The sequence below is a fragment of the Anser anser genome (genome assembly GCF_964211835.1).
Source record: "Anser anser genome assembly, chromosome: 3".
Taxonomy (NCBI): domain Eukaryota; kingdom Metazoa; phylum Chordata; class Aves; order Anseriformes; family Anatidae; genus Anser; species Anser anser.
In genome coordinates this window covers 63640196-63659903 of record NC_139722.1, presented here as the reverse complement: position 1 = coordinate 63659903, position 19708 = coordinate 63640196, and the positions used below count along the sequence as shown (strand labels likewise).

The 19708-nt window shown below is 35.3% G+C and overlaps 1 protein-coding gene across 15 annotated transcripts in view; it reads left to right on the top strand.

Moving 5' to 3' along the window:
* Positions 1-19708, top strand: part of REPS1 (RALBP1 associated Eps domain containing 1) — a 67242-nt gene that overhangs the window by 20505 nt on the left and 27029 nt on the right. For all 15 annotated transcript variants that reach the window (XM_083830896.1, XM_083830893.1, XM_083830903.1 and 12 more), the window contains exons 3-8: positions 1502-1698; positions 9472-9625; positions 15948-16075; positions 16543-16705; positions 17017-17080; positions 17972-18126. In XM_083830896.1, coding sequence (XP_083687022.1) covers positions 1502-1698; positions 9472-9625; positions 15948-16075; positions 16543-16705; positions 17017-17080; positions 17972-18126 — 861 coding nt within the window. The remainder of the gene's footprint in view (positions 1-1501; positions 1699-9471; positions 9626-15947; positions 16076-16542; positions 16706-17016; positions 17081-17971; positions 18127-19708) is intronic.

The following is a 19708-nucleotide window of genomic DNA, read 5'->3' as shown; positions in this document are numbered from 1 at the left end:
AAGTATTGAAAAGCTTCAATAAGGCCACCCTGGAGCCTTCTCTTCTTTAGGCTGAACATCCCCATCTCTCTCAACCGCTCTTCATAGAAGAGGTGCTCCAGCCCTCTTGACTTCCCCAGTGTCAGACATTCTAGTGTTCTATGCAATGACTTTCTCACTTTTTTTGTGGGCTGGTTTTAGTTCACTTTTCAGCCATGGAAATAACTTTCCTAGTACAACACAGAGTACAGTGAAGATATGGAAATGGGTATCCAAGAATGAGGAAGAAATTAGAAATTGTTTTAACATTTGTCTGATGAGTGACCAGAAATTTAGCAGAGGTTGCATTGCCTGCTCCTTCCTTGTGTTGAAAACCATTTAGCATGTTGAATTGTGCCTAGTGACTGAGGCTTAAATCGAGAAATTTGTTCTTACTGGAATGATTTTTCTTAAATACCGGATACAAAAAGTTGTCTGTAATTGTTGAATGCTGTTGATTCAAATGACACTCAAGTACAAATCAATTTAATGTTTAAAGTTTTTGTAATAAATTGTATGCCATTTCGTTAATTTTAGTATAATTGATAGTACCACTGACCAATTTTTCAATATCAAAATCAATGTACAGCAATCAATGGGAGAAATTAAACTTGGCCCATACTTGTAAATTGTTTTTCAAACACGCCAAATATATAAGTAAGCTGTATGGCAAATTCATGGTTTATTTTGATTCACGGTAGACCAGTGAGAAAACTGCCTGGGATTCAGAAAAATGATAGAAATCTTGCAGTGAGAAGTAGATGATTTATATAATTCTTAACTATGATACGTAAAGCTAAGGACCTTCTATTTTTTGTAGAAACTTTATTTTATAGATGTTCATAACAAAGTAAGGTGATATTGGATATTGTTCCCAGTTTATCTCATTAAAACAACTAATTTAGCTTCTCATGTAGAAAGGTATACACAGCTGTGTTTAGTCATTATTTGTGGTTTTTGCAATAAGGCTAGATTATATTGTCTGCTATAAATAAAAATGACAGCAACTCACTAAAAGATGATGGTGAACATATTGTAGTATTTCAGCATTTGTTTTGCTGATGAACCATTTGTATGAAGATGTTCTGATTTTATGTATGTGCTAGAATTGGTAATATCTCAATAGTTAACCACAAATCACACTTCAGTAGTTAAAATCGTGGTAAAACTAAGATAAAAATGAGCTAAATCTGGACTGTCTGGTTGCTACTCCGTTAAATGCAGATTTGTAGTGCAAAACTTACCTCACATAGCTCCATTAAGTTCCTGTCCCAGAATTTGGCTAGAAGAATCATGAAGTGTGATGAAGAAAAGGCATTTGCTTTTTTCCAACCTGCAGGTGTTGGCTTGACTGTAGCAGTGTTCTCAGTATTTAAATAATTGAGGCACATAAAATTTTAACTACAAAATCAAGTGCATGTTTTTTTTTTTTTAAGATTCATAGTTCTGTACAGTAAATGGCCTGCTCTGTTTTTTTAAACAGTAAAGGACCTCCCTCTTCCCAGATTTGTAGTGTCAAAGAATGAACAAGAATCAAGACACACAGCCTTGTATTCTTCGGATGCTGATAACCCAGCTTCATATTCGGGTGTGATTCCTCCTCCACCTGGCAGGATACAAGTCAAAAAAGGCTCTGTGAGCCATGATGCTGTTCAGCAACGTACATCAACCGATCAACAGGTAAATTAACTTTAAAAGATTAAATAGGACTTGTAACCACTACTTTGCCACATAGGTAGGTATCAATCTGATAGCATTTCTGAACTTTGTTGCTTTCAATATTGTTTATTTAAAAAAATAAAAATTATAAGGTGTTATATACTACATCCACTGCTAAAATCTTTGTAGGGGGCATTTTTTTAATGCAGTCTTAGAACATGTTTGAAATATTGGTGATAACTGATAAAGAACTGAGACGGAAGGGGAAATAAATGCGTAAGATATGATTGCAACTATAAAGTGGTAATCATTGTATTAGTATCTAGTTTATCAGATAGTTCACATCAGCTTCCTGATCTTCACAACAGCATTACTGAATGCCATTGAAGACTGGACGTCTAGTCCTTCAATATGCTGTCATAACCTTAAACCTGAAATACTTTATTTAGAAAAATCTCACAGTGACTGTTCTCTTTCTTACATTTTATTGTTCAGGATTTTGATTGTTAAGTACAGAAGATAAGAACCAGAAATAAGACACGCATTTTCATACAGTTTTTCATTGTGTTGTAGTAATGAGGACACTGATTTCCTTTTGCTCACTGGTTCCCATTTTTAAGCTACTGAATACATGAATGAAAACTGTATGGGCTTACAACTTCGTGCTTCCTCGTAATTCTTTGTTTATTTATAGTATTTACATTCTCTTTCCATGGGGAAATCTAACAAAAGCAAGAACACTAAGTTCAAATATTTTGTTTTCCAGGGGGTGTGTGTCTGTGCATAGGTGTTGACTCTCCTGTTTTCTTCCACCATGGCATGCTCTTTCCTGAACTTGGTTTGTAGAGAATCAAGTAACTTGGAAATTATTCTTAATCTTGCTGTGAGTCAAAGAACTCACTCATCAACAAATGTTTATTAATCTCTCTGGAAGTAGCTGAGGTTGATCCATTTTTTTTAAGTGGTGAGGGGTAAATTGTCAGAGGCCACCTGTAATCATTGTTTGCTTGCTACTTCCTTCCAAATTGCAAATAGAGACTAATGAAATGAGGTCTTACAGTAGGTCTGAAGATAGCTTGTTGTTATCCAAATTTGGGTAGGTATGTTTGAAATACAGTTCCAGAGAGGCCCATGGAGAAATCAACGATCACAGATCCACTTGATCTGATGATGGGATTTTAGTTTGGTTGAAATAATATTTGTATGCTTCCAATTGGGTGTTGAGTTTTGGTGAATGGCTGTAATTTGATATAGAAATATGACCTGTTGTAACTTCAAAATAACGAAGTCTGGTGTTTGAAGTCTACAAATTCTGTCAAAAGAAACCACATACTCAGAAAGGTGTATAAGCACCCAAATTTCATTTTTCTGTCTTGGCTGATGTAAAAAGCACAGTCTCTCTCTCTCACACAAATCTGTATGGGAGTATCAGAATAAAGAAAGTGTGCGTACAAGTGCTTTGAGAGATCTGGCCCAGGAAACAGTCTTGGAGCAGATGTAGCAGACAACACTGCACTGAGTCCAGCAGTTTTAAGCTGTATTCATGGTTCAGAACATCAGGGAAGTATTCACTGATTCTGCACCCAGTTGTAAAACTACATTTTCTGTGGCTGATTCTTACATTTCTGACTGTACAATGAATCTATTCAAGCAGACTTGTCCCAATCTAATATTTATTGATTAGACCATATTAGAAATGAGCAGAGAATTTGAGTGCCCTTAAACTGAGAAAGCAATGGGAACCCAAGTTTCTCACTTAACCACATAAACTGTTTTTTTTCCCAAAATAGAAGCTGTTTTTTTCCTAGAAATTTCTGATCCAGTTGTTTTTACCTGGAGATATTGCTCAGATTTGTTAAAGAAATAAGTTTAGACTACGAATTGCCATTACATGCTACCTCTTTCAGTGATGAAGATGGAAGGAGCTGGAGTTTGAGAAGTAAATTTTTTTTCTAGAGGTCACTTTTCTTTTGGGAGGAATTTGTCCTGAGCTTATATACTTCATTTACAGAGCTTGTCATTTGGCTGTTAGATACTCTATTAGTGACTTTGGATTTTGATTTTTTTTCTTAAACTGCTTGCTGGCTTTGACAATGTTAACTACATCGAAATACACTGATTTCATAAATAATATTTCAGCAAGAGTGTTTCAGGTGAAATCATATATCTTGGCCCTGGTTACTTTCATGTGCCATTTTCTATATTGGTGAAATTAGTCACACACAGGTTAATGTTCCATAATTACAAGTAATGTATGTAGAAGAATTTCACTTAAGGTATTGTATACTGGAATGTCATAGCTAGAACTTTCTTTATCAATGCATTGTTCTTGCTGCTCCCCTCAATAAGCTCCATTCAGAGGCAGTGGAGTGTCAGGAAATTGCAATCAGGTTGTGTTTGAAAACAGTTGTAAATGAGGTTTCTTTTAAAGTAATCATAAGGCAAATTCAAGAACATCCTTTTTTTTTTTTTACTCGCCATTTTTGTGGTGAAATTTTTAGTTTATAATGGTATTATGTAAATGAAGCACTAGCCAGAAGTTTGGGTTTTTAATATTACTAGTATGAATAGTAGATGACTGAAGTCATGCCCAGCTCTCATGGAAGCTACAAAACTGACTGTATGAGTAAAGACAAATAATGAATCAAACCTTTACTAACTGTATGTTGACTGCAGACCCTAGTGGAGATAAAACACAGAGAGAAAATATTTTTTTCTGCTAGAGTAATTTCTTCTTGCCAAAAAATACAGTAGGCAGATCAAAACACTTCTGCTGACATTGTGGCATCTATATAATGGTCCATAATCTCAGTTTTTGTTTGACAAAATATTTCACAATAATCCTTGTAATCTTTCTCTGCCCCTGATCCAAATTTGTTCTCATAGGAAATACCTGGCTAGATTTTTATTTCTTGTTTCAGATGAGATCTCTCTAGTATTAATAATTATTTTTAAGATACATTCCTGTTTCTGATGGATCTGTCTCACATCATATCTTGACAGATCTGCTTTTTCCACAGCTGCTATAATTGACAAGTTAGTGGTCTGACAGTTGAGTTACGCATCAGTCTTGTCTTCAACTTGTTGGTCCTCATTATGCACTTTGATATTCATTTCTATTCTGCAAGAAACTATTTTGCACTTTAAAATTTGATAGTATGGTGTTGTCTATGTCCCTGAAGTAATTCTGATGCCCCCTTTACATTTGTTGTCAGAATTCATCAGTGTGCTATTTAGTGTGTGTATAAACAATTACCTAAAGCATCAAGTTAGGTCATTCTCCAAATCAGTCTTTTAGAGCTTTCATTTCAGTCGTAGTTCTCATGCTAATGCAGTTCATTCTGTAGTGGGTTCTTTAGCCACTTAGATTCCTGTATTAATCTGCGGGTTGTTGGAATTGTCTCGCATGGCACCACGCTGAAGTATTCTGAACTTTAGGTTAAGTGTAGCGTGGTTCCTTTGTCTAGAAAACCTCAAAAATATCAACCAACTTGAGTAAAATTCCTGGTGCTGTGATTTATCCTCTTTCTCTGGGGTTTTAGTTATTTCCTTCAAAACTTAGTCTAAAACCTTGCAGAGTATTGAGGTCAAACAAGCTTGTTGTTGGCTGAGCCACACTCCCATCTAAAAACGTGTAGCGCTTCATGTAGAGAAGGTCCCATTGAACCTTGGACTATTTTGTTCTTCAATGTGAATGCTAGTTAATTACCAAATCATGGGTTCTGCAGTGCAATTACCACCTCTAGCATAATCTTTCTTCATAATGGCTCTGTTCCCTGACTCTTATGCAGGCTGTGTGGTATCAGGACCTGGATCACAGCACCCTTAGAGCTACCCTTCGGATACCATGTCTGGCTTCATTGTCTCTGGAATTCTTCTTAGGAGGCTTTCTTCTGGCGTGAGGTGTGATGAGATCCAGGAAAAGGTTTATAATCCCATTTGACTCATGTATGCTTGCGATTTCCTTTTGAGGTTGAGATCACTCCAGAGTTGCTTTAGCACAGTATTGTTTTGCTTTACACCAGTTTGTTTGACTTACATTCACTATGGATCTCTTTTTAGAGCCGTATATTATAACACCTTTTTTTAACTAGCACGTTTAGTTACTGCTCATCAGCCCCCAAAAGTACAATTTCCTTCATAGTGTCTTAGTTTAGTAATTCCAGGTTAACAAAAATCATGCTTTCTTAACAACTTAGGTTAGGTTGATTTTTTTAATGTGACTTTTTTTTTAATTAAGATGTATCACTTGATTTTTGCCTGTTAACTATAAGTTTATTTTTGTAATTGAGAAGAGTGTTCTCAGTGGTTTGATGTGACATGAAAACGCTAATTATTTATTTCAACATGCTTTAATTTACATCTGTTTTCTGCAATAAAGTAGAGGGAAGATAAATGTATTAAGATAGTAGAAGCCAGAATGTTGCAATTACTATCACTTCTATTGAGTTTTGTTTGGATAGAAGTTAAAATCTTATTTTAATAAAATTTTTATTAAAGATTTAATAGAATTGCTTTGAAAGTGTTTCAACATTTTTTCAAAATAAGATTTTAATAGTAGCTGATTTAATAAATGATACATTAACATAATGATACATATGCAGATGAGTAAAATTGTTCAAGTTCCCAAAGAGATTAGGTAGGTAACTTCTGTTAAAATTGATAAAATTGAAAACCAGGAAGTTATCAGTGAGTTGCACAAACTATTGTAGCTGTTACATGTTAGTATTTCGAAGAGCGTTCCATTTAGGTTCTGTACTGTAATACTCTCAGAAAATCTGATCCCAGATATTTCAGGTTTTCAAAATTAGATTCTTTTACTAATAGATTGGACAGAGGAAAATGAACATCCCTTCTCAACTGCATCATATTCTCTCATAAACTGAGAGCGTTTTGAGAGTGAATGTATGTGGCCATTGAGGAACAGAGGTGTTCCTCAGGAACATCTTGCCTCTGTTTACTAAAACTAGAAGTCTGGTGTAAAGTCAATGTGGTCTGTTGTATGAAGTTTTCACTTTCTCCTAGCCATGAGTATATTAAAATGTCAACTGCTTGTCCACTGCGAAGGCAGGCACCTAGTTGTTTTCCTATTTATAAAGGGTGAGTTAACCTGTATGTAGTTAGTTCTGGTAAGTCCTTACTCGTTGTGCTTTTCCATGACTGCTTTTGCATCTGAGTCAATGTTCCTATGGTCCTGCCTCTCAGTCTTTTCTGGCCTGTGTCTTCCTTCTTTATGCTTGCATCTAGCCATTAGTACTTTGGTTGAGCCGTTTTTTATATAAATATTAAAATATATATAAAAGGTGTTTAGCTGTTTTAAGCTTCTAGTAAGTTAGCTCAATGAATGTGAGGAGTGGTTTGAGAGGGACTGAGATTGCACAGGAGAGCACATCTGTGCCTTGCTCAGTTGATTTAAAATGTTTTGGGAATGTCTCATAATGAAGAAGCTGAAGATGTGTCAAGTCCTTCTTCCAGAAGCATTTTGACATTAGAATTAATTGTGTGTTTTTTCTGTTTAATAATTTTGAAGTCTGTAAGCTGAAGCTCCAAATCAGTTGTGGGAAATCTGTAAATGTGTAGGATTTCAATATAACATTGACTGGAATGGTGAGAACGAAGTTAACTGTTAGGCCTCTTTGTGCTTTTCATGATCTGACAAAAAATCTCACAAAATTTTATGGAAAGTGTTAGAAGATTTGAAGTTGGGGATCATTTACAGTTTATAGCTTGAGCATAAGTCAAAGTGTTAGGTTTATTCAATAATAACAGTTGTCAGGTTCCTTAGGACAAGGCTGCTTCATGGGGACTGTGTCAAGAGTTAATGTTCACATCCAGTTAGTAGAAGTAGTGAGTGGTTTTCCTTTAGGTAGACTATCTTACATTTGTCTACTTCAGGGTTTCTTCTGTGTCTGTTTGGACCATCTGACTTACCTAGATAAGAATACTGGAGTATTCTTTCCCATCTTTCCCCCACGTTACCTGTAAGAACAAAAATAAACTACCATCTGAAATAAATTTCTTGCCAAGCAAGACACTAAGAAGAGGCAACTTCAGGCAAATTTCAGAAGGGTAAGTAACTACAATAAAAATCTTGGCTGGTAGAGATACTGTGGAAAATAGTTGTGCAAATGGATGGTTTATGCATTAAAAATTTAAGTGATTTAGTACTGCTCTCAGCTGCTTTGTAACACTCTTTGCAAATACGTATGGGCGTCCATTTAAATACTTTGAATGAAAAGTTGAAAGTCATGTGGCATAGGAACTTGTTTAAAGAAATCTGACTCAGTTGTTAGGACTTCATAAAATCTCAGTTGCAGAACCAGCCATGCTGACCCTGTATCCAAGGAAATATAGAAATCAGAGATAAAAAGAAAAGTGAGAGAGAGTCTGCATCAGCACATCAGAAACTTATCTTGTCATTGTGGCCCTTAAAACTTTTTTTGTTAGGATACGTGTAGTTGTAGTATGTACCTTGATTGAAGAATGCTGGTTTATGGCACTTTCTGATTGACTTAGATTTTTACAGAGATAATATTGTTAAAAAGCACAATGGCCTTTGCATTTTTGGCAAAGTAGACGATGTTTTGGGAATAATCGTGTGGAAACCTATAGTTGATCTGGCTGTTGGTACTTGATGGTATGTTAGCAGTTGATAGGAAGCTCCTTTCTGGCTATATTCTTGTGGCTTTCAGTTTATTTGGATAGCTGTCTCTGAAACTCCCACAAGTTGTGGGATAGCACACATTCAAGTGTGTTATTAAATGCTTGAAAACTTATTTACAGAGGGTGTGTTAGTCTCTGTGCCTTGTGGGTGAACTGAAAAGGTAAATAAAGACTATACCTTATAATGTATTCAGGTGAGAGAGTACAGATATTTTTGTCCACTGCTGAAACAACTTTTGAGATGTCTTAGCTGTGTTTTTACTTTTTAGGAAGTTTGGAGCTTAAGCTTTGCCTTCTTGTACTTGTTTTCACTACTATAGTTTAGCTAGAGTTGGAAGGTGTAGCAAACTAATTTAAAAATTAGCAAGGAAATTATTCTATGATATAAATACTTTGTACAATTTAAACTACTTTTCCATCATATTTTACTTCAAAATTGAATTATCTCATAATCTGGATCTCTTGTGAGAACTGATCTCAGTTAAAAATTACACGTGATTCTATTTTTGTGTCTGTTCATGGGGGGGAAATAGTACAGTATGATATTAAAGAAAAGCTTGAACCTTAAAATTAAGACAACTACCTTAGCTTGTATAGCAGAGAAGTATATCATAAATGGCATTATTCTTCTGGGAAAAAAATACATTACATTTTTACATATTTAAAAATAATGGACATAGTCTGTCAACTATATTTTTTTTCAGTGTTTTATTCTGATTTATTTCTTTAGAATAAATTTGGATTGTGAATCATTTGATAAAACTTAGGTATGATGATAGGTTGCACAGTAAGTCTCTCTTTTGAGACCTGGGTTCAAATGTAACTTCTATCACAAGTGAAAGTGAGTCTTGTGAGAGTCTCCTTTGAAACTAAGTTATTTAACATGGCATTGGTATTGTCTTAAGAATGGCAGATTAAGAATATGGTAGATGAAGTGTTTTTGAAATGAACATGTCCAGTGTGAGTTGTACAGTACCTGACATCTGTTCCCTCATTTTGATAAGTACTAATATTTTCACTGAGTATATTTTAACTGTAGTGATGATTGTTTCTAGAAGTTACAGTTTTAGATAGGCTTTTATGCATTTAGTTATATAGTACAAAACTTAAAAGATTCCTTTGTTTTATTAGGAGTCCACATCTCCAGTTGTTTCACCACAGCAGTCCCCACCAACCTCTCCACATACATGGAGGAAGCACAGCCGCCATCCCAGCGGAGGGAATAATGAACGACCTCTTGCTGGACCTGGGCCTTTTTGGGCTCCATTTAGTGAAGCACAACCAGGTATAAATGTCTTCTGTTATGCTTCAGCTGTAGCACAAAGTTGTGGAATTCTGAAATAAGTATATTCTTTGTTTTTTCCAATTCTGGAAACTTTGTTGTAGATTCAAACCTTCATGTTGGTGTCAGCATTGTGGAATCTGTGGCCTTGTATATGGCAGATCCATTTCTCAGTGTGGTGTGGGAAATGCTGAGAATTTGGAGGGAGGGAGAAGATGAAAGTGGAAAGTTATAATATGAAGCTCATTGATAGGAACCATCAGTATACCCAGAAATGTGGGGAGCTCAAGGAAAGAGGCAGATAATGTATTTAGTTTGAATTATGTTTCTGGTAGATGAGGTGACTTGTCAGAACAACTAATTCTCTTTTTGCTTCCTTTAAAGTTCTCATAAGCATGACTGAAGCTACTGTATCTCAGATGTGTCAAAGTAGAATCGCTTGTTTTTCTGAAGTTTTCATCCTTTTGTGTTTTTCATTTAACATGAAGACCCTCACTGTTGTATTTCTGTGCTCTGATTGAAAAAATTTTCTCCCTTAGTATCTCAAATTTGAAGAAGCTCTGTTTTATTTTCTGATGTCTGTTAGACTTACATTTGGGAACAGTGTAGTAATTCTAATTCAGATTTCATTTTTGATACTCATAAATAATATGTTGCATTTTGTAGGCTGTGACTTCAGGTTGAACTGTCGTTGGTTGTTCATTTCAGCCTTGATATTCTAATTGATCTTTCGGTTTATCCTCACTCCATGGTTATAAGCATCCATAGAGGACCAGGTATTATGTTGTTAGAATTGGTTGAATAAAGAAATGAAACTTACTTGCATGGACATCTAGAAGTGAAATGGGTTTTATGCACCGGTTGATGTCAATGTTTGGCTGGCACTTAGTAGTAAATAATACTCAATTTAGAATCAAAAATAAATGTTATTAGTATGTTCAGGTTTTAGTCCAGCCATTTAAGCATACTGTTTGTGATTTTTTTCAGTATTGTTTCCTGATATCTCTTCCTTCGCAAAGTTTAGTTGCTTTTCTTGCAAGCTTGAAATAGAAGTTTGATAGCTTCTTTCTAACTTAGGCAGTCAGGGACTACAAGGAAGCACAGAAACTACTCCTACTGTTGAAGTTTTGAATATTACCCTTCAAAATAAAGTTGTAATACCATGTTAGTACTTCAGTTCTCCAGTGCTATCCCTGTGCTGTCTATTGGATATTTTTTCAGAAGTTTGGAAAACTTTCTGAATTAGTTCAGCATATGTTGATTTTACATTCCATACGGAAACATATCCTTAGTGTGTTTAAAGTAATACAGGGATGCTGTTAAAGAACGTTTGTTTGTTCTGCCAGTGCTAAGGATAGAGGGAATTTCCATATATTTAATAAAAATTGTCATCCTCATTCACTGGATGATTCTTTTGTGCTGTAGATTATTCCTTTGAATTTCAGTTGTTGTAGAAAGTTCCTCATTCTTTTTCCACCCCTTATCTTGAACCTGCATTTTAAAGATGTGTTTGTGTAGAAAAAGAAGAATTCTGATGTTTAGGTGTAGAACCAGATAGATTGTTGGTTGCTTTCCTTAAAAACAGTGCTGCAAGCTCATCTTGATTCTGATGTAAAATGTTGCTGAGAAATCAGGTAATTTGCAGCTACGTTATTTCACTAGGACTTGAGGCAGGACTATGCCATTTCACTTGTGATCCAAGAAAATAAGAACCCAGGTCTCTCCGCTTGTGTTTCATAGTCTGTGAAATGCTGTTTGAGAGTAGTGGTGGGCTTGTCAACTGAAAGCATGGAGCCTCAAGTATGAAAATATTTCTAATGGGTCTAATAATAGCACTGCCCTTAATCGGACAAAAATTGAAGCATAACTTCTGTTTAAAGAAAGATGTGTTCAAAGTAATATTATGACCTGTGCATAGTAAACACATTCCAGTGCATCATCATGTTCCCACCATGAAGAAAATGGAATAGTACTCTGTATCAAATCAGGTGTACAATAAATTAATAGATAATGCCTCAATTGTCATTAATTGTCCTTGTCTTGTATCAGAAGTGTTAAGCAGCACTAGAGCTGTATTTCCTAATTTCTAGAGGAAGAGAACTGGTTCCTGTCTCAACAGAACAAAAGAATTTGGATTTTACAGTTTTTGCCACCTAGTTTTCCAGCAGTTCAGTTATGATAGTGATTCTTCATAAGAAGCTGGAATCTGAGGCACTGTCATGACTAGTTCAGTGAGTTTACACAAGTGATCTGAAATCGTAAGCTAAGGTTTGTTACCATCTTTGTTCAAGACTTTTTGTTAAGGTGGGCCCTAAAAGACATACTTTAACATCAGGAACAAAGTTTGGTGACAGACACTCATCAGCTGTGGGAAGTGAAGTTTATGGTTAGTTTAGGTCTCATCCTTAAATGTTAGTCAGTTCTATTAAAACCTGAGCCTATCAAGTCTTCCAGGTGTCTGATTTACATTTGTTAAGGTAAAGCTGTTCAAAATTGTGTTAATGTTCCCAAGCAAAAATGACTGATTTCTAAACTCCCCTAGCCTTTTCATGTTTTATTGCTGAGCGTGGTGCTATGTGGTGTGGAATATCTCTTTGGTTAGTCTGGGTCATCGCCTGGTTGTATCCCCTCCCAGCCTCTTGTGCATTCCCCAGTCTATTCACTGAGGGGGGCAGAGAGAAACAGAAGATTTTGACGTTCTGCAAACACTGTTCAGTCATAGCTGAAACACTGATTCACTATTGTTCTGGTCACAAATTTAAAACATAGAACCGTATTAGCTGCTGTAATTCCACCCCAGCCAAACCCACTACATACAGAAACAGAATTGAATGTGAGGTAGGACCCTCCTGCTTCTAGAATTACAGAAGAGGAAAAAATTCTGTTAACTTCAGCTCATTTTGCATTCCAGCTTCACCACCTAGAAGGATGCTGACTCTGAGAAACCTGGGAGAAAGCACCTCTTCTGCATGCCCAAATTCAAGTGGCATGTCATGGGACTAGAATTTATTTTTTAAGTTTGATCATCTTGTAGTTTGGATTGGAAACAGAGCTGAGCATTTATGTTGGTAATATCCAAATAATGATTTTAAACTAGTAAAAAAAAAAAAGTCTTCTGTTCAGTCATAGGGTTTCTGCTAGCTTTCTTTAGCATTACCTGAAAGTTTTATTTCGATGTTTGAATGTGTATGAGAATTTGCAGCCCCAAGCCATCCTCATTTGTTTTCCTTGTTGGGAGTGATTTTGCTACAGCTAGTGAAATCAGCCATCAGGAAACTTCACGGACAGAAGTGGAGGATGTCTATTGCTTGAATTTACTGAGCTTGCAGGGCAGTATATGGTCCTTTGTCTCCTACTTAATGCTTGAGTAATTACTGATACTTGGCCTTGTTACAGGTGTAGTTATTCAGGGAGGGAGGAGCTCTACAGCATTTCATTATTGTACTCACCTGGTTTTGTTTCTTCACAAATAAGTGGTAAGGAGGGCTAATTTGAAAAACTACTTGCAAAATTAGTTCTCAAAAGAAAATCCACATTGACATATCTTATTGAAAAGTATGTTACTTCTTATCCAGATAAACTACAAACATAAGAAACAGTCTAAAGTGAAGGGGTAACTTTTCTCCCACAGGAAATTAGATCACTTTCCAGAAGTTAACTATGTGTTGGTGTTCAAGCTATAGGGGAATATAGAGCAGCCACAGGAATTCAAGCTATGTCTTCATAGTAAACATTGCATTAAGACCTCTCTATCTTGTCCTAATCTGATATCTGATAATCATTAGTTAGGCATACACTCTATTCACAGTGCTTTTGATGGCGTTCTCTGATAGAAGCGCACAGTTTTAAAGTTTTATTTCTTCATTTGCTTTACAGATCATAAGTACTGACTGTTCTGAGTCTTCCCTATGACTCAGTTTTGTTCCACCTTCTCTTCTACCAGTGTTCCCAGTCTGGATTTGTAGTTTGAGAAGAAACTGGAGTGTGATTTTTTTTTTTTCTAATTCAAGTGTGAAATAGATGTAGTTTTTGATGATTGAGATCTACTGGCTGGTGGTATTTCATGAATGTGTGTCTAGGTGTCCACAGTTACTGGCAGTCTTTTTTTCAATGTTCTAAAAGACATAGGATGTCTGTCCCCTAAAAAATCAGTGTAGCCAGAACAGCAGAGTAAGAGTGTCCTTGGAAGATTCGAACAGGGGAGAAAGGAATGATGTGTATGAAGTACTTGGAAGTTAAGACAATTTGGTGCTACTGATGTCCCCGTTTCTATGACAGTACTGCTTTGGAAAAGGTGTAATGCAAAGCGGGATACAGATTGAACAGTACTAATACTGTTGGAAGAAATAAAGGTAGGAAGAAACAAGCTTAGTGGTACTAATGTCAGTTGCTGCAGGGCAGAGAAAGGGAAAGCAGTTTCATCAAAAGTAAACTTGGAGCATGGCATTTTCACTGGAGAGATGGATTTGCCTGAATCTAGTCTCTTAGCCCTATGCTAAGAGAGAGCAGGTGGATAGAAACTGAGCTTTACTGCATGCTTCTTTCTGAAGCTTTAGAGTTAGGCTAGCTACTGAAGAACACTGAAGGCAAAAAGAATGCTCAAACACATTGCCTTTATTCTCAGGAATTTGGGCTAGTCATTAGAAACTCCAGGTCAAATGGGGAGCTTTCGGAAGTGGAGGCACATTAGGGGACAAGTTAGTTAACAGTGGTCCTAGTAAAGCTAATTTTAAAAAAAGGGGGGGGATGGATTCTATTTCATTATCTTGTTGAAAATCAGAAATAACATAACCTTTCAGTTTTGTATATTTGATTTATCTCTTCCAAAAATCATTTTATATCTTTCTCCTCCTAAAAGTCTCAATTTTTTCCTCTTTGTAATGTGAGGTTAAATGTGTTATATACAATTATGGCTGTTGTACATTGGAGAACAACAAACTGTTTTTAACAAATTTTCTCATTACTTTCTTAGAAAAAGGCCCTTTATGGAACTAAAAAGTAATTACATACTGTCAAATACTAATTAGCAACTTTGTATATTAGCAACATTACTGTTACTCTAGGTGTTAGCCCTAAGTGTGCCTCACTGATTTTCAGATTTCCTTTGCTGCTTGCTGCAGATTGTGTACCTGTAGTGTTTTCAGTCTCCAAGAACCTGAAACTGTTTGTTAGCTTCATAGAATAAATTGCCTATATGAAAATGGATTTCTTCTAGCAATAGTTTGTCAGTTTCTTGAGAATAAATTTTGGGGTTTTATTGCTTCAATTTGGATCTTAGTGGCAGTTGTGTCATTAACATACTTTTGGTTTGTGGGTTGTGTGGTGTGCTTATAAAAAGTCACAAAAAGTTGGCCTGCCTTTTAAGAGGGAATCTACTTCTACGGAGGAGACAATTTCCTATTTACGTTCTTCTTGAAATAAAGCATTTCAAGAGAGAATTTTCTTGTTCAAGAAGAGTAAAATATTCAGTTCCACAACTGCTGTTTAGATTTAAGGAGTTCAGCATTTCTTTTAAGAATTGAGGAGTTGAAGGGAGTCCTGGAATTCTTCTAGCCTTTTAGATGGTTCATTTTCCCTCTTCTCTGAGTTCCTTGTACGCAGAACAGTAGATGGCCAAATCTTTCAAGGTTTGCTTCATCATTGTTTTAATAATAATTGTTTTAATCATTGTTTTAACAGCAGTATTTCAGAAGTAGCCAGTAGGCACTGGGTGAATGACAGTTACTGTGTTCCAGTTACTTAATACACTGCAGATGTCATCAGTATGCCTTTTATAAACCGGACTGTTTTTAAGTAGCTGAGTTAATTTTTTAAAATAATTTCTAAGCTTTATGTGCTGAAAAGTGTGAGATTAAGAGGAATTTCAAAGGCTGTGTTTTTGGAAGACAAACTAAAACCTCAAAAATAAAAGTTTAAGATAAGTGGCATGCTGAGATCACTTGCCACTTTTAAACAACTGTCCATACAGGAGCTCATTTCAATTAAGTCAAAACTTTGAGTATTATTCAAGAATTTTTAAGTGTATGAAACCCAATTTAAGTTTTACACACGTGCAATAAACTTGTTCCTCACTTCTGTATTTTTAGTACAAATTTAAGTTTACCTAATGTAGAAATCTACAAGAGTTGTCAGGAGATAAACTTTTTCACCTTGGTGTAATTTGGATTTAGTTTTCTTCACCATTCTTGAAGTGTGTCTTCCTGACAGGAGCCTGTGTCTCAGGCTTTTTTCACTGTTTTCCCTATCTGTAGTTCTTAAACAGTTTTTCAGGGTTGGACAGTTTTTCAGGGTTGTGTTCTGAAATAAATGTTTCTTCTACTTTCAGGCTCATCTACTTCTAGTGATCCCATATGGTCTGGCCATTCACCACCACCTCACCAAGAAAATTGGGTCAGTTTTGCAGATACCCCACCAACCAGTGCTCTTTTAGCCATGCATCCTGCTTCTGTCCAGGTGTGACACTTTATTGGTATTTAATTTGCTTCATTCAGATTGTTGCAGTCCTTTTTTCATATTTTTCACTGCAGATGTTTACCATGTAGCTGTGCTGTAGTCTGTTCAATGCTATATACCCAACAGATACTTGTTTAAATTGAGTTGACCTCATTTGGAGTGATTTAACTGGAAGTTACTAATCTTAGAAATGTCAGCAGTTATGACTTTGAATTATTTGTGCTTAGCTTCTTTGCAAATGTGCTGTGCTTTTTTTTTTGCTTACATACCTGCAATCATTCCTACCCATGCGTATCCATGTGCAAAAATACCCTGTCTCTATCCTGTAGATGCAATCTGTTGATAGTTTCTTGTAGTTTTTAAAGTACTGTGAGATTTAACTATGCTTTACTTTTTGAAGGCAAGAAGTTCAGAATTCATAGGAACACTTTAGGTAGATAATACTGAGGAAAAATATTTCATTTCAGGACCAGACAACAGTACGAACTGTAGCATCAGCTACAACAACCAATGAAATTCGTAGGCAATCAAGTAGTTATGATGACCCCTGGAAAATAACTGATGAACAAAGGCAGTATTATGTTAATCAGTTTAAAACCATTCAACCTGATCTAAATGGATTTATACCAGGTAAGTTACTCTTTAAAAAAAATATAATTTTGGGTGCAGTAGTTCTGTTACAAAGACTTCATTGGGTACTCTAGGTTTGCATACCATTTCGAAGAAAGTTCTGCATTTTACTGATAACTTCCTGGTAAACTGCAGTGTAATTCAAGAAAGGACTTTAAACCAGTTTGCCTTTTTTGTTTCAATTCTAGAAATATGTTATGTTTTTTCCCCAAACCTTTGCCAAGTAGCTTATCTCCTTGACCATAAATCTGCAAATCTTCTAATTATTTAACTTGGTTCAAATATTAAAAATTGTTATTGTAATTTTTCAGGATCTGCAGCTAAAGAATTTTTCACTAAATCAAAACTACCTATTCTTGAACTTTCTCATATTTGGTAAGTGTAACGCATATTGAGATTATTTTGAAAGATCACAGCTACCTGGCAATCATTTACCTAATTTTCTGTTTACTAGAAGGTGTTAAGTAACATTTCATTATTACTCTAGCAAGTTCGGTCTTACCTTTATGCAAATATTACTTTAATGGGCTTCAGTGGATCTAGCCTGACACTACTAAAAAGGCATTTTTTAGCTTGTGAAGAAATTTCAAGCCCTTCAGAGTAAGGAGTACTTTGACATTTTATATTGTTAAAGATGTATTTAAATACAAATAATGAATTTCTTAATCCTATATTTCTTTGAATCTCAGTATGTTTTATTTAAACATACAGATGCAAATATTTTTAAATGCAATTCGTGGTACTTTATAATCAATTCATCTTTGACTCAATGCAGATCTTGTCTTTTATTGTATTCTAGAATTTATACTGCATCATTGCATTCTATCATTAAATGGCTTACTTTGAGAGATTTAGTCTTTCAAACAGTGTAATGATTTATAATTCATTTTTTCCTGTTGAAAAACAAATCATGTTACCTCAGCAGTATCGTTTCTAGGCACTTTAAGAAAGTGCTTTAGTATAACAAAAATCTGAGACCAATGTTGTGTAGTACTGTCTTAAATGCAGGGAAGCGAGTAAAAACCAAACCAAAATGGAGAGAAATAAGTGGGTTTAAATATATTTAACTTCTAAGAAATGTCACTTGATAAAAGCTCACCTTCTTTGAAAAATAAAGCATGTAGCACTAACTAATATGGAGTGCTTAATAGGGTAAATAAACTACAGGCTGCATTCTTTGATCTTCCAAGTAGCACCACAAAAGTTTGTCATTTGGAAATAAACTTAAGAAATTTTGTTGTGTTTATACTAAGTTTTCCTTTTTAGGGAACTCTCAGATTTTGATAAAGACGGTGCACTGACGTTGGATGAGTTCTGTGCTGCATTTCATCTGGTAGTTGCTAGGAAGAACGGATATGATTTGCCAGAAAAGCTACCTGAAAGTTTAATGCCCAAACTGATTGATTTGGAAGACTCAACGGGTAAGACATGTTTCAGCACAAATTTTAGTATTTTCAATTGATGTCATAGATAAGGTTATATCAGCAGACACCTGTAGGTTTGTTGAGTGAGCATTTTGCTGTACTTGGTGAAAAGTGAATCATTGTGCAATTTTTAGAAATCTTTATCAGTGCTCAGAAGTAATCCAAGCACATATATATTTCTCTACATGGAGATATTATTTAAGAGTAGTATACATATGGTCTCATTTGGATATGCAGCCTGTGTTCTTTATAGGTGGTTTAAGGAAAACAAGATTATCACAGTATGGATTTATTCATGGTCACCATTGTATTCTAAATTCCCAATCCAAATGTACTTCAGACTTGGTTTCAAATAAATATATTTTGCCCAAATTTCTGAGAATAGGGCATGAGTTTTCTAAGTCTTGAAGATACTTTAAAAATATTCTGAGATTCAGTGCTGGGGTAGGACAGTTAGGTAGTTTAAAAGTACAGGATCAAATAGCACAGATATTTTAATTCTACTCTTGTCTAAACAACAGAATTTATCCTCCATTGCCCTCACAACTAGTTTTTCTGTGCATAGTCCTTTAAATTTGGTTGCTCCCAGATAAACCATTGTATGTATGAGTTCAGCTTGTTAATATTTACCTAAAACACTTGGAAAGCAAAGTGGAAGCATCACTGAAAAGCAAACTACTATCCCATGTAAATGTGCTATTTAAAAACAGGCTGGTTTTGGCAATCTTTCATTTTTATTTTAAAACAGATAAATGAAGCTGAATATTTATAATCTACTTCATAATTACTATACTTGCATTGAATACTGAATCTTTGTAGAACTTGAAATAATTTGTGTTAAAATTAACTTCAGATGATTCCTCAGAATTCCATTCTTACCATTCTTGATGGTGAGGCTTTGAGTATAGGTAATAGGTAATAAAACTTGTAGCCTTTTTACTTTACTGTTGCTTATGATCTTGTATTCAGAGGAAAGGTGTTTTTAGGTACCATTCACTACTGATGACTTCTATATTTGTGTTGCTTTTTTAAAAAGTGAAATTTATTGGATAGGAAAAAAACACATTAAGCAGTCTGCTTTGGAAAGTCAGGTTATACTGTAGGTATTGTACAGGTATCACGGTTTTCTAGAGCTTTCTTTTTACTAAATATTTCAAAAGGGGGGGGTCCCTTCCTATTGTGTTTGTCAGATTTCAGAGATTTTTAACCTGGCAATTATTGATGAGTTCTTAAACTAGATACAGTGGCTCTTGCTACCTATGCTTTAATAATTAAACCGTGTTTTGTGGGAGTAGCTCAGCTCCTCAGCCTCTCAGCTGCAGTCAGCAGCAAATGCAGTGTTCTCAGTATGAGTAAGCATGTTACTATGGAGAAGACTTTCGTAAGAAAAATCTACAATTAATTGGGTGAAGGTCTAGCAAATGTCTAAAAGCTACCCACTCTATTTTTGTGTCAAGGTGATTGCCAAGCAACATCTTGGTAGGATATGGAATAACGAAAAAATATTGTTACAAAAATATCTACATATATACCTGGTCATCCACTACTTTAATTGGCATAGCCAGTTTTGAGAGTTTTG